Consider the following 14,020-nt stretch of genomic DNA (forward strand, 5'->3'; position numbering starts at 1 on the left):
CAGAGCCCTGAAAAAATATTTTTTTTACTAAAGCAGTAGGCCTAGACTATATTAAATCAGATGTATTACCTACCACAATTCAGTTGTTTTGTGTTATTTAAAATATTTATAAAATATCTAGTCATGCCATGAAACAATGCAATTACCCGCTTCAGCCTTTCAGCTGTTGTATCTTTGCATTCAGCTTGTGCCCATCCAAATTCATTATGATCTTCTGGAAAAACTCGAAGATGTATTTGAGGTTGTCTGGAAAATTCAAATCAAGGGCATAAATGAGCCCAAAAAGCATGACGAAGCCCATGATGACACTGCCCAAGTTGCTCAGGACTTTGATGCCTTCAATCACAACTCCAACGTCCTCAGGCTCCTGATCCCCATCTCTTTGTATCACGTAAATCCCCATGACTGTGGTTGCTAGGTCACTTTCTGCATCCTCAGTTGCCAGTGCCTGAACACCACAAACACAGAAAACACCGCAAGTGTTTAATAAAGATGGACAGAGAAATAAGGGGACAGACACAGTGATGCAGGGCTCCACAGGTAATGGAGACAGACAAAACAAATACACACACACACACACACACACACACACACACACACGCACACACGCACACACACACACACACGCACACACACTCTCTTGTTTTACTTTTGTCTACAGGCCAGTTTTGCCCGGTCCAATATTGCGGCGATGAAGAGCAACAAATAGCTAAGTTAACCAAAGCAGTCAATGTGTGGCCTCTAACGCTAGCTATAGGTCAAGAGTGAAATTCGGCTCGCTTAACTGTTGCACACATTCCGGTCAGTAATACAGAATTAATGTTATTTGACCGTTAGATACTTTCTAATCTACTACAGAAAACGAACACTTACTAAGTAGTGGATTTCCCCCTTTTATTTTGCAGCATCCTTCAAACGTTACCTTTGCGTTGCAGCCGGAGGATGAAGAGATGGGCGGAAACTGAAAGAGCGCGCTGTCTTGCACATGCGCAAAGGGTGGTCCTGTATGACACTTTTTTTTGGCGATCTAACGTAAATCAATCTCTTAGGTGGAGCTATTAATACATTTTTAGTTAAACCACTTAAATGTGTATACATATGATCTTAAATAGATATATTTAAATAAAGCAAATTATATTTAAATGTGTCACCTCTAAGAAGGGCTTGAATCATTTCTTTGAGTGCCGCGCGCCTGGCCATTCATACACAAAGTCATCCTTCTTCTCTTGGTCCTCACTCCGATAGAAAGAGACAGGATGAGTGGTGGAAACTGTGGTAATTGTAGCCTATATACAGTATGTGTGTGTGTGTGTGTGTGTGTGTGTGTGTGTGTGTGTGTGTGTGTGTGTGTGTGTGTGTGTGTGTGTGTGTGTGCGTGTGTGTGTGTGCGTGTGCGTGCGTGTGCGTGTGTGTGTGTGTGTGTGTGTGTGTGTCACTCTCTCTGTCCATCCATCGGTCTCTCCCTCCGTGTGCCTGATCGTGTGTCTCGCTGTGAGAAGTCAAGACAGCCCAAATCACCATGAACCTACTGTGGTACTTCCTGTATGTGATTAACTGCCTTGCTTGAAACATTCTCTCACGTCTCGTGCAAGAAAGAGAGGAGATGACGAAATGATTGCTGCAGCGCGGGCCAACGCAGCCGCTCCGTGACCGGTATAAACAGATAGATTGGATAACATAGGTGCTGAAATAAAAATAGCTGCGCTACGCAGATATGCGCAACGCTTACGGTGAGTGTGTTTTCACTGTAAGTTACCACAGTAATAGGGCTCTATATAAACCAAGTCTTTTTCTCAGTTGTTTTCTCTTTGTCAGTAAGTGTATGGAGTGCTCATACAGTCCAAATATGTAACATTACCTATTAAATGCTTTATGCAGATAATTACTTACCTCTGTACCAACTCCAGTGTAGTGGATGCTGACACTTGATATTCAAGATTGAACGCATAAAAGGAGCCAAAGAAGACGACAAAAGCACTGGTGAAGTCATTAAGTTGGTTAGTCTTAAAGAGGACCTTCCCCTCAATGCTGACCATCCAACGGGTGGAAGACATCAAACTTCTTCCTAAAAAACAAACAAACATCTTATCTCATTTGCAGTGTGTCACAGAATACCAAACATACATTGCTAATAAAACATCCTCTTCTTCAAACTATTTCTCATACCTAGCATGATCACCCTTGGTGTGGTGGGCAATGTCACCTCCTGCTCAATGGACAAAAAAGAAAAGCATCTCACATATTGGAAGTCATTTATGTTTACATAAAACATGTTGAACTGATAGTTCTGAGGCTAATTTTTGCTGGACATCTTGATGGTATTAAGTGGCCAAACTCTGAAGCCGAGGCAAAAAAAAAAAAAAATGCTATCCACAAATGCTCCACATTAATGTTACTTAAAGACACTTTCCCTGTCACCCGACATAACTTATAGAGTGGGTGTTTTTTTTAAAAGATGTAACGTTAACATTAGATGCTATTAAAACTAGATTGGCAACTATAGAGGTAACGGTTTAATGTTAACTTTACCTCCACTAATGTTAGGTTAATATAAACGCGGTAATAAGTTTTGCTTAATCATGCTAAAAAACTGACAAATCAATCAACAGAATCGGGAATATAACATTAGCATTAAGCGGATGTTAGCCAAAATGCGGCAACAGCAAGCTCAAAAGCTAGCAGTTACTGCCCTTGAACTTCCAGAATATGGGTTACATTTTAATACAGACAAATTTATAATAGTGGTCTGACCTTCTCCGGGAACCATCACCTTATCGTGGTGGAGAGGTTTGTGTGTCCCTATGAACCTGAGGGCTGTGTTGTCTGGAGCTTTGTGCTCCTGGTAGGGTCTCCCAAGGCAAAGTGGTCTCAGGTGAGGGGCCAGACAAAGAATGGTTCAAAAACCCTATGAAAAAACGAGGTAGAGATGATGTGACCCTGCCCGGAGGAAGCCCGGGGCCCCCGTCTGGAGCCAGGCCCAGATGGAGGGCCCATCAGCGAGCGCCTGGTGGCCGGGTTTGCCATGGAGCCCGGCCGGGCACAGCCCGAAAAAGCTACGTGGCACCTCTCTCTCCAACCCATGGGCCCACCACCTGTGGGAGGAACCGCTGGGGTCGGGTGCGCTGCCACATGGGTGGCAGTGAAGGTCAGGGGCCTCGACGGACCAGACCCGGGCAGCAGACGCTGGCTCTGGGGACGTGGAACGTCACCTCTCTGTGGGGGAAGGAACCGGAACTTGTGCGGGAGGTGGAGCGCTACCAGTTGGATCTGGTGGGGCTTACCTCTACGCACAGTCTCGGTTCTGGAACCATACTCCTGGATAGGGGTTGGACTCTTTTCTTCTCCGGAGTTGCCCAGGGTGTGAGGCGCCGGGCGGGTGTGGGGATACTCACAAGCCCCCGGCTGAGCGCCGCTACGTTGGAGTTTACCCCGGTGGACGAGAGGGTCGCCTCCCTACGCCTGCGGGTTGTGGGGGGGGAAAACTCTGACTGTTGTTTGTGCGTATGCACCAAACAAGAGCTCGGAGTATTCGGCCTTCTTGGAGACCTTGAATGGAGTCCTGTATGGGGCTCCAGTAGGGGACTCCATAGTTCTGCTGGGGGACTTCAACGCGCACGTGGGCAATGATGGAGACACATGGAGAGGCGTGATTGGGAGGAACGGCCTCCCTGATCTAAACCAGAGTGGTTGTTTGTTGTTGGACTTCTGTGCTAGTCATGGATTGTCTATAACGAACACCATGTTCGAACATAGGGATGCTCATAAGTGTACTTGGTACCAGAGCACCCTAGGCCAAAGGTCAATGATCGATTTTATAATCGTTTCATCTGATCTGAGGCCGTATGTTTTGGACACTCGGGTGAAGAGAGGGGCAGAGCTGTCAACTGATCACCATCTGGTGGTGAGTTGGGTCAGAGGGTGGGGGAAGACTCTGGACAGACCTGGTAAACCCAAACGGGTAGTGCGGGTGAACTGGGAACGTCTGGAGGAGGCCCCTGTCCGACAGACTTTCAACTCACACCTCCGGCGGAGCTTTTCGTGCATCCCTGTGGAGGCTGGGGGCATTGAACCCGAGTCGACAATGTTCAAAGTTTACATTGCTGAAGCTGCGGCGGGGAGCTGTGGTCTTAGGGTCTTAGGTGCCTCAAGGGGTGGCAACCCACGAACACCGTGGTGGACACCGGTGGTCAGGGAAGCCGTCCGACTGAAGAAGGAGTCTTTCTGGGATATGTTATCCCAGGGGACTCCGGAGGCAGTTGCAAGGTACCGAAGGGCCCGAAGGGCTGCAGCCTCTGCCGTGAAAGAGGCAAAGCAGCGGGTGTGGGAGAAGTTCGGAGAAGACATGGAGAAGGACTTTCGGTCGGCACCAAGGTGCTTCTGGAAAACCGTTCGCCACCTCAGGAGGGGGAAGCGGGGAACCATCCAAGCTGTGTACAGTAAGGATGGGACGCTGCTGACCTCAACTGAGGAGGTAATAGGGCGGTGGAAGGAGCACTTTGAGGAACTCCTAAATCCGACTAATACGCCCTCTATGGTAGAGGCAGAGCTGGAGGATGATGGGGGATTGTCGTCAATTTCCCTGGTGGAAGTTGCTGAGGTAGTTAAACAACTCCACAGTGGCAAAGCCCCAGGGATTGATGAGATCCGTCCAGAAATGCTTAAAGCTCTGGGTGTGGAGGGGTTGTCTTGGTTGACACGCCTCTTCAACATTGCGTGGAAGTCGGGGACGGTGCCTAAGGAGTGGCAGACCGGGGTGGTGGTTCCCCTTTTCAAAAAGGGGGACCAGAGGGTGTGTGCCAATTACATGGGTATCACACTTCTCAGCCTCCCCGGTAAAGTCTACTCCAAGGTGCTGGAAAGGAGGGTTCGGTCGATAGTCGAACCTCAGGTTGAAGAGGAACAATGCGGATTCCGTCCTGGTCGTGGAACAACGGACCAGATCTTTACTCTCGCAAGGATCCTGGAGGGAGCCTGGGAGTATGCCCAACCGGTCTACATGTGCTTTGTGGATCTGGAGAAGGCGTATGACCGGGTCCCCCGGGAGACACTGTGGGAGGTGCTGCGGGAGTATGGGGTGAGGGGGTCCCTTCTCAGGGCCATCCAATCTCTGTACTACCAAAGCGAGAGCTGTGTCCGGGTTCTCGGCAGTAAGTCGGACTCGTTTCAGGTGAGAGTTGGCCTCCGCCAGGGCTGCGCTTTGTCACCAATCCTGTTTGTAGTATTTATGGACAGGATATCGAGGCGTAGTCGGGGTGGAGAGGGGTTGCAGTTTGGGGTGTGAAGCGGCTGGGATGAGGATCAGCACCTCTAAATCTGAGGCCATGGTTCTCAGCAGGAAACCGATGGAGTGCCTTCTCCAGGTAGGGAATGAGTCTTTACCCCAAGTGAAGGAGTTCAAGTACCTTGGAGTCTTGTTCGCGAGTGAGGGAACAATGGAGCGGGAGATTGGTCGGAGAATCGGCGCAGCGGGTGCGGTATTACACTCAATTTATCGCACCGTTGTGACGAAAAGAGAGCTGAGCCAGAAGGCAAAGCTCTCAATCTACCAATCAGTTTTCGTTCATACCCTAACCTATGATCATGAAGGCTGGGTCATGACCGAAAGAACGAGATCCAGGGTACAAGCAGCCGAAATGGGTTTCCTCAGGAGGGTGGCTGGCGTCTCCCTTAGAGATAGGGTGAGAAGCTCAGTCATCCGTGAGGAGCTCGGAGTAGAGCCGCTGCTCCTTCGCGTCGAAAGGAGCCAGTTGAGGTGGTTCGGGCATCTGGTAAGGATGCCCCCTGGGAACCTCCCTAGGGAGGTTTTCCAGGCACGTCCAGCTGGGAGGAGGCCTCGGGGAAGACCCAGGACTAGGTGGAGGGATTATATCTCCAACCTGGCCTGGGAACGCCTCGGGATCCCCCAGTCAGAGCTGGTTAATGTGGCTCGGGAAAGGGAAGTTTGGGGTCCCCTGCTGGAGCTGCTACCCCCACAACCCGTTACCGGATAAGCGGAAGAAGATGATGATGATGATGATGATGGTCTGACCAGTGAAAAAGATGTCCCGAACAGTGCGTGTAAAACGAGGTTGTGTTGCTTTACCGATCGTCGTCATTATAGCTAATCCTCACCATGGAGAAAATGAAAGTAGTTAACAGCTTGCTCTTGCCTAGCTATGACGCAGGTCGGTAAACTAAACCTAACATCGTCGCTTGCAAACGCTTGTGAGCAGAGATTTTAATGTCACAGAATTAGCAAAGATTGGTCTTACCTTAACGCTGCTCCAGCTCTCTTTGAGGAGTGTGTGTGACCGGACTCTGGTGCCCACAGACCAAACCGGTACTCCTTTGAAGTCTCTTCCCGGTACTCCTTTCAACGCCTTTGAAGTATCTACCCTCTACTCTTTTGAACTCGTGAGGTGACAGTTCAGATCTGGCGGTCAAGCATTTATATCCGTAATTCCTTTCTTGTTTCTCTCAATAAATTATTTACACTGACAATGACTTATTTCATCAGTAAATTGCTGTTGAACGACAAAAACCACTAGATGGGAAAAGGGTATTTTACAAAACCTTTGAATGCAACACAATGCTGGCGAGTTTCAAATGAACGCACCGTCCGTGTTGTTTTTCAGACAATGGCAGCTGCAGAGTGCAGACTGTTACGTCTCGGTGTTGGAATCCTCTACAGGGAAATACAGTCACACGTTACACCGTTTAACGTAAACTGTTAGCAGCGATGCTTTTGAAAAAAAAAAGTCAGGCATTTTTGTTCTTATTCGGTCTCGTTACTACCGTTTACGTTGGAACCGGTGCCCTATTGGCACCGCGTTTCGGTACCTAAAACCTACTCCTAAAACACAGGGCTTTCAAGCTGGGGAGCAGAGTTCATGTCCCGGAAGAAGTTAAGGAGAAAACACAAGACTTTCATCAAGGAAACAGGTGTTCATGTCCAACCAGTCCTCCAAACCATCCAAGTATATCTGTCTGGCTTTTCATAAATTAGCGCCCCTAGCTGTGGCAGGAATTACCACCTCATACTTTAACCAGAGCTGTTAACATTGTGCAGGGGCGTAACACAAAATTCTGGACCCTGTACACATGCATTCTCTACAGGCCCCTCTCTGCATCCACGGCTATTCATTTTAGTATCTTAGTGTGCCCTCCTTACACCAGGGCCCTTTGTAACAACTCACCAAACCCCCCCCCCCCCCAGTTCGACGCCGCTGACATTGTGAAACGGTTGCAGTTTGGTTAGGTTTAGGCACAAAGCTACTATTACTGTGGTAACAAAGCTACTCAGGTGGGGCACGCTGAGGGCTATGCATACATCCCAACCCCTCTGGTCATCCCAGGTGGGGAAAAACACTTGGGTAGTTTCGCAATTCATGCTTTCAAGCCTCCACTAAGGCTATGTTACATTTGGAAATCTTTTTAATGGGGCATTATGTCCTCCCAAGTCATCTGATCAAACTGCAAATTTGTTCCCAAAAGTTCTTCCCTAGACTCTTAAGTGTTCCCTTTTGTCATAAGTTGTCCTTGTTTTTAACCATTGTGTTGCCACAGCTAAAACAAGGACAACAAACAAAAAGCCAGTCATATTCCCTGTTTGTGTTCACATTAACTTGGCCATTGAAGCTGATTCTGATTCTGTTCCAGTAAAGCTCCTTCTCTTCCTGTTCGCAGATTATACACTGAGTACAGCACACGGGGTGATGAGAGAGATGGTCCACCTGGAAACGTATCAGCTGTTGGTGCTGCTGATGCTGTGCAGTTCAGGTGCTTTAAAGATGACGTGTTATTATTCAAATATTTGTGTTGAATCAAAGGACAAAACTGCTCTCACATACACAGACAGAATTAAGACAAAAAGGGAAAATGGACAATAAACAATAATTCAATAAATCCTCCATGCATTGTAAAGTTAGCCACAAGGCTCTGTGCTTGGACCATTTCTATTTAGCTTAAGTATGCTTCTTCTAGGCAATATTGTTAGGAAATACTTGATAAAGTTTCACTATGCAGATAATACCCAATTATACCTATTGATTAGGCCAGAAGAAACCAATCAGCTAGTTAAACTTCAAGCATGCAATATTTACACAATAGGTACCAGTTACTTAAAGACAATTACATTATACGTTTTCTTTAAATCCATCCCAGACTTCCAATTCATTTCAATTCATTTCTTTTTATAGTATCAAATCATAACCAGTTATCTCGAGACACTTTACAGATAGAGTAGGTCTAGACCCCACTCTATAATATAAGGAGACCCAACAATTCCAGTAATTCCCTCAAAAGCAAGCATTTGGTGCAACAGTGGCACCAACAGCTATAGGAATAGATGGCTCAATAGAGCTGTGACTCTCTGTCAGCCTGGCTACAGTGATGAAAAGAAACATTGGGTTGTTCTTATTTTCTTCTATTAGTGATGAGTAATAGTGTGATCTGGCATTTCTGAGGGCCTCTGATGTTTTCAGACTTGTGTTCTGTGTATAATCTTTAGTAAACTGGTAAAGTGTTTTTGCTGAGCTGGTAGAAGATTCTTCACAAAACATCCTGAGAAAGTTTGTTCTGTCCACAGTTGTGATCCAATCATGCTGCTTTATAATGATGTTTACCTTCTGATTTTCTCCTCAGGACTGCAGGCTGAAAAAGAACAAACATCAACAGGTACACAGAGACAGAAAAGAGAAATAAAAAAAACCATTAAAGCAGAATCAGCATTTACAGTTTCATCTTTCCTATTTAAATTAACGTATTTCGCTGATGACTCTCCTGTTTCTGTTCAGAGCCTGTCAGGTTGGTAGGAGGAGCAAGTCGCTGTGCAGGAACACTGGAGCTTGAACAGGGAGAATGGAGACCAGTGAGTTACATTACAGTAGATTATTACTCTGACTGGAACCTGAAGACAGCAGCTGCTGCCTGCAGAGAGTTGGACTGTGGCTCTGCTGTTTCTGTAGAAGAGAGACAAGAGTCCTCAGTCAGATCTGTGTGGCGGATCAGGTCTGACTGTGTTGAGTCTGGATCTACTCTGAGGAAGTGTGCATCATCAGATTCCTCTTCCTCCATCCTCTATCTCAGCTGCTCAGGTAAGCCCATCAGTGACATCATCTATGACATCATCTATGACAGTAATGTACCAGGTTGACAAACACATGCAGCAGCTAGAATGGCAGCAGACTGTCTCCAGCAGCCATGACGGAGTCTGATGAGCTGCTGCCTCAGTAAATCAGCTTCTGAATGCATCAACATAAATATCGGTAGATATGAAACATACACCAAGATATATATATCAGTAGATATGAAACATGTCTGCTGCTTCAGGAGTCCCCTGGGCCAACCAGCACCCAGCCTGAAAGGACTCCTTTTTCAGCTTGACAGCTTTCTGAGCAACTGGTTTTCACCAGCAGGTTCTTTGGTTGCCACCATAACAGGCACCAATGACCAACTGGCCCCAACTTTGAGCAGCTCAGCTCAGACAGGGGATCGTTAGTATCTCCCTATCCCTTTTAGAGTTTAGAGATCATTTTCTAAACAAGTTTTTATTCTGGGTTACACGTTGTAACTTGTCTGTGTGGAGAGCAAAGATTGTGAAGTACCTAAGGAGAAGGAACAGAATGATGCAGATGATGATGATGTGCAGGGACTTGCACAGACATTTTGGGGCAATTTGCTCAAGTGAAAAATGGAAAAATAATTAATAAAACTTTGCATCCTGGGTGGAGATGTGGACATGGTTGAGGAATACAGATACCTGGGTGTTAATATCAACAACAGGCTGAACTGGAAAATCAACAGCATTGCTGTTGACAAGAAGGGGATGAGCATGATCTGTCTGCCTATCTGCCTGTCTGCCTGTCTGTCTGCCTCTCTGTGTGTCTGCCTGTCTGTGTATCTGATGTGTGTCTGCATGTCTGTCTGTGTGTCTGCCTGTCTGCTATGGGTTGTACGTTTCATGAAAAAACACCCGAACCGCTCGGCCCGCTTGTCTCAGTTTGGAGCGTGTGTGTGCCTCACGGTTCGACGCATGCGCAATGTAGCCTCATGCTCGTATGTGACCTCAGACAGTGTGTTTCCCTTTCGCGCGTAAGAAGAGGTGTGGGCAAGTTACCAACAAAACGTACAACTAAAGACCATGCAAAACATTTCAGACCGTCCTGCCAACCTGTATACATTTTAACATTAATGTACTGTAACGTTTTTTTCACTCTAAAGTCGCTGAAGCGGCTGCAGTTTAGATCCTGTCGGGTCTCTGCAGCGGGCGGGGCTGCTCAGTTCTCCCTGAAACTGACGCGCGCACGCACGCACGCACGCACGCACGCACGCACACACACACACACACACACACACACACACACACACACACACACACACACACTAAAACACACTAACACACACAGTGGATGCAGGAAAAAACGGAGATGAGACGTATAGAGGAGGACCTGACAGCTACGCTCGTTATTGTGAGTGCAATGATAAGTCCAATAAGTACTTTATCAAACCATATGAAGTGTGTGTCCCAGCCCAGGCCAGGATAGGAAATTAACTAACAATGTAAACTGTTTTTATGTTTAATGTATTCTGATTTATTCAAAAGACGGAGCTTTAAGAGTTCCTCTCTTTCTTTTAAAGAATACATTTTTGTAAGAGCTACAATGAAGTTGGCAGTTTGATAAATGCAAGTTATTTCAATTGATATTCTGTAATATTTCAATCTTCATGTGCTAAAAGGGCACATAAGTTCCTGTAGATGGCAATACACATTCTCTTTTTTTTGCCAAATAAATGAAAAGCATGTTGAAATCATCAATGTCTTCCATCTTGCTGTATCAAAATCTCACCTAGCTTTCCTCAGAGATGGTACCAATAATGTGCTTAAAGTCAAGTCAAATTCAGTTTGTGCATGATTACATGATATAACTATATAATTATTTAATACTGTATCCTACATTGTGGATAATTAAGCTATATATCATATGCTTAAGTATATTTCTGGAGTGTTAAAGATTAAAAGAAAAAATAACAAGAACCGTAAAGAACCGAGAAACAGTGACCCTAAAACCGTGAAACGAACTAAACCGTGGGTTTTGTGAACCGTACCACCCCTACTGTCTGCCTGTCTGTCTGATGTGTGTCTGCCTGTCTGTGTGTCTGCCTGTCTGTCTATCTGTCTGTGTGTCTGCCTGTCTGTGTGTCTGCCTGTCTGTCTGCCTGTCTGTGTGTCTGATGTTTGTCTGCCTGTCTGTGTATCTGATGTGTGTCTGCATGTCTGTCTGTGTCTGCCTGTCTGTGTGTCTGCCTGTCTATCTGTGTCCGCCTGTCTTTGTGTCTGCCTGTCTATGTGTCTGTATGTCTGTATATCTGCCTGTCCGTGTGTATGCCTCTCTGTGTGTCTGCCTGTCTGTGTCTCTGTCTGTCTGTGTGTCTGTCTGCCTATCTGTGTGTCTGCCTGTGTATGTCTCTGTCTGTCTGTGTGTCTGTCTGTCTGTGTGTGTGGCTGCCTGTCTGCCTGCCTGTCTGTCTGCCTTTCTGCCTCCCTGTGTGTGTCTGGCTGTCTGTCTGTCTGTGTGTGTGTGTGTGTGTGTGTGTGTGTGTGTGTGTGTGTCTGCCTGTCTTTGTGTCTGCCTGTCTGTGTGTCTGATGTGTGTCTGCCTGTCTGTGTGTCTGATGTGTGTCTGCCTGTCTGTGTGTGTGTCTGTCTGCCTGTCTGTGTGTCTGCATGTCTGTCTGCCTGTATGTGTGTCTGATGTTTGTCTGCCTGTCTGTGTGTCTGCCTGTCTGTCTGCCTCTCTGTGTGTCTGCCTGTCTGTGTATCTGATGTGTGTCTGCATGTCTGTCTGTCTGTCTCTCTATGTGTCTGCCTGCCCGTCTGTCTGTGTCTGAAAAAATTAAAAAAGCACTCCAGAAAAAAGGGCACTTTTCTCAAGGAAGAAAAAGAGCCGGTGCTCAAGCCCCCTTTGATGTCTACATTGAAGGTTTAAAAAAAAAATAGAATACAATTGTTAGAGTGTATTAAATGTAAATTGATGCAGTCTGTGGTTTTATAAATATGTGTTCTGTTGTTAATGATCAACTTATGTTGGTATTGTTCTGAATCCTGTCATGGTTTTGTACATTTTCTGTTTTTTGCATTGTACATTTCTGTTTTTTGTACATTCTGTATATTTCTGTTCCCCGTTGTGTTGTTGTATATTGTGTCAAGTCTCTGTGTTTAGGTTATTTCATGTTTCCTGTCTGTTGTTCTGGTTTCCTGTTTTATTTTGATAGTCTGTTTTCTGTCCTGTCATGTCTAGTTTTACTTTTTGCCTTTGTTGATTGTCCTGCCCCGCCTTGATGTGTTTCACCTGTCGTGTCACCTGTCCCTCATTTGTTCATTACCTCTTGTATTTAACCCCTGTGTTCCCTTTGTCTCTTGTCAGATCGTTTTGTATCGTTGTGTCTGTTTGTATTCCGTTGTGTCCTGTCCCCGTAAGTTTGCTCCTTTGTTCCCTGCCCGAGTTGCTGTCAGCCTGTGTTTTTCCTGTTGCTTTTGTATTTTTGTCTTAGTTTCTTGGAGTGTTTTTCCAGCCTCTGCGCTGTCGTTTTTGTTATTAAAAGATCCTAACTCAAGCCATCTCCTGCCTGCCTGCCTCTCCCTGCATTTGGGTCCACTATTCCTCACTCTCACAACAGAATCCAGTTTGAATCACTGAATTGTTGTTTCCTGACATCTTTTTATTCTGTCTGGTGTCTTTTCTCTTTCTCTATTTTATCTTCCATCATCTCTCCAGACTCTGTCAGGCTGGTGAATGGGACCAGTCTGTGCTCAGGCAGACTGGAGGTGAAGACTAACCAGTCTAACCAGCGCTGGTCCTCAGTGTGTGAAGATGACTTTGACCAGCAGGATGCAGAGGTGGTCTGTAGGGAGCTTGGCTGTGGGCCTCCTTCAGTCCTCCAGGGGGCGCTCTATGGAGAAGTGGAGCCTCCAATGAGGACCAAAGAGTTCCAGTGTGGAGGCCAAGAGTCTGCTCTCCTGGACTATAGAAGCTCAGGCTCAGATAGAAACACCTGCTCACCTGGAAAAGCTGTTGGACTCACCTGCTCAGGTAGAAGAGGAGCTGCAGCTTTGATTTGGTTCATTTCTGTTCTAATGAAACTCACTTTGTTATTTTGCTGATGACTCTCTGGTTTTTGTTCAGAGCCTGATGCTGTCAGGTTGGTGGGGGGAGCCAGTCGCTGTGCAGGTACACTGGAACTGCAATATCACAGATATTGGAGACCAGTGGGTGGCTATTATTACCCTGGCTGGAACCTGAAGAAAGCAGATGCTGTCTGCAGAGAGTTGAACTGTGGCTCTGCTGTTTCTGTAGAAGAGAGACAAGAGTCCTCAGTCAGATCTGTATGGAGGATCAGGTCTGAATGTGTTCGGTATGGATATGCTCTGAGGAAGTGTGCAACATCAGATTCCTCTTCTTCCATCCTGGACCTCACCTGCTCAGGTAAGCCTATGGTGACATCATCTATGACAGTTATGTACCCAGGTTGACACACACATGTAGCAGCAGACTGTCTCCTGCCGCCATGGAGTGTCACAAACCTATCCCCTTGAGCATGTTTTCCCTGTCTGTCTGGGTTTTTTTTGTATTGTGTGTTCCTGAATGTACCCTGTTCCGGTTGCCGGGCAACGACTGCAAGGCGGGAAATCCAAGATCACCTGAACCTGCTCTCACCTGTTCCTGGTCAGCAATCTACACATCTGGTCCTGATCATCATCACTACATAATTTAAGCTGTGACCTGACATCCAGTCCCTGCCGGATTGTTAGCCAAACTCATATGTTGTGCTTGCGTGTCATCCTAAATTGTTTGCTAGTCAGTCTCTGTTGCTTTGTTGCTTTTGCGTGTTTGCTTAACTGGTTCCTGTTCCTCTGTCTGCAATACCATCACCCCTGCCTGGCACCCAGAACTATCTACTACATCGTTCCATAAAGACTCCTGTCTACCAGTACTCACCTCCACTCACCTCCATCAGCATTCTATCACCCAGACCCACCTGT

The 14,020-nt window shown here is 46.4% G+C and overlaps 1 protein-coding gene across 1 annotated transcript in view; it reads left to right on the top strand.

The window, feature by feature from the left end:
* Positions 1 to 14,020, top strand: part of LOC116065149 (scavenger receptor cysteine-rich type 1 protein M130-like) — a 151,464-nt gene that overhangs the window by 121,373 nt on the left and 16,071 nt on the right. Inside the window, exons 3-5 of the mRNA XM_035998601.1 lie at positions 8,775 to 9,074; positions 12,756 to 13,070; positions 13,164 to 13,463. Coding sequence (XP_035854494.1) covers positions 8,775 to 9,074; positions 12,756 to 13,070; positions 13,164 to 13,463 — 915 coding nt within the window. The remainder of the gene's footprint in view (positions 1 to 8,774; positions 9,075 to 12,755; positions 13,071 to 13,163; positions 13,464 to 14,020) is intronic.

The sequence above is a fragment of the Sander lucioperca genome, chromosome 2 (genome assembly GCF_008315115.2).
Source record: "Sander lucioperca isolate FBNREF2018 chromosome 2, SLUC_FBN_1.2, whole genome shotgun sequence".
Taxonomy (NCBI): Eukaryota; Metazoa; Chordata; class Actinopteri; order Perciformes; family Percidae; genus Sander; species Sander lucioperca.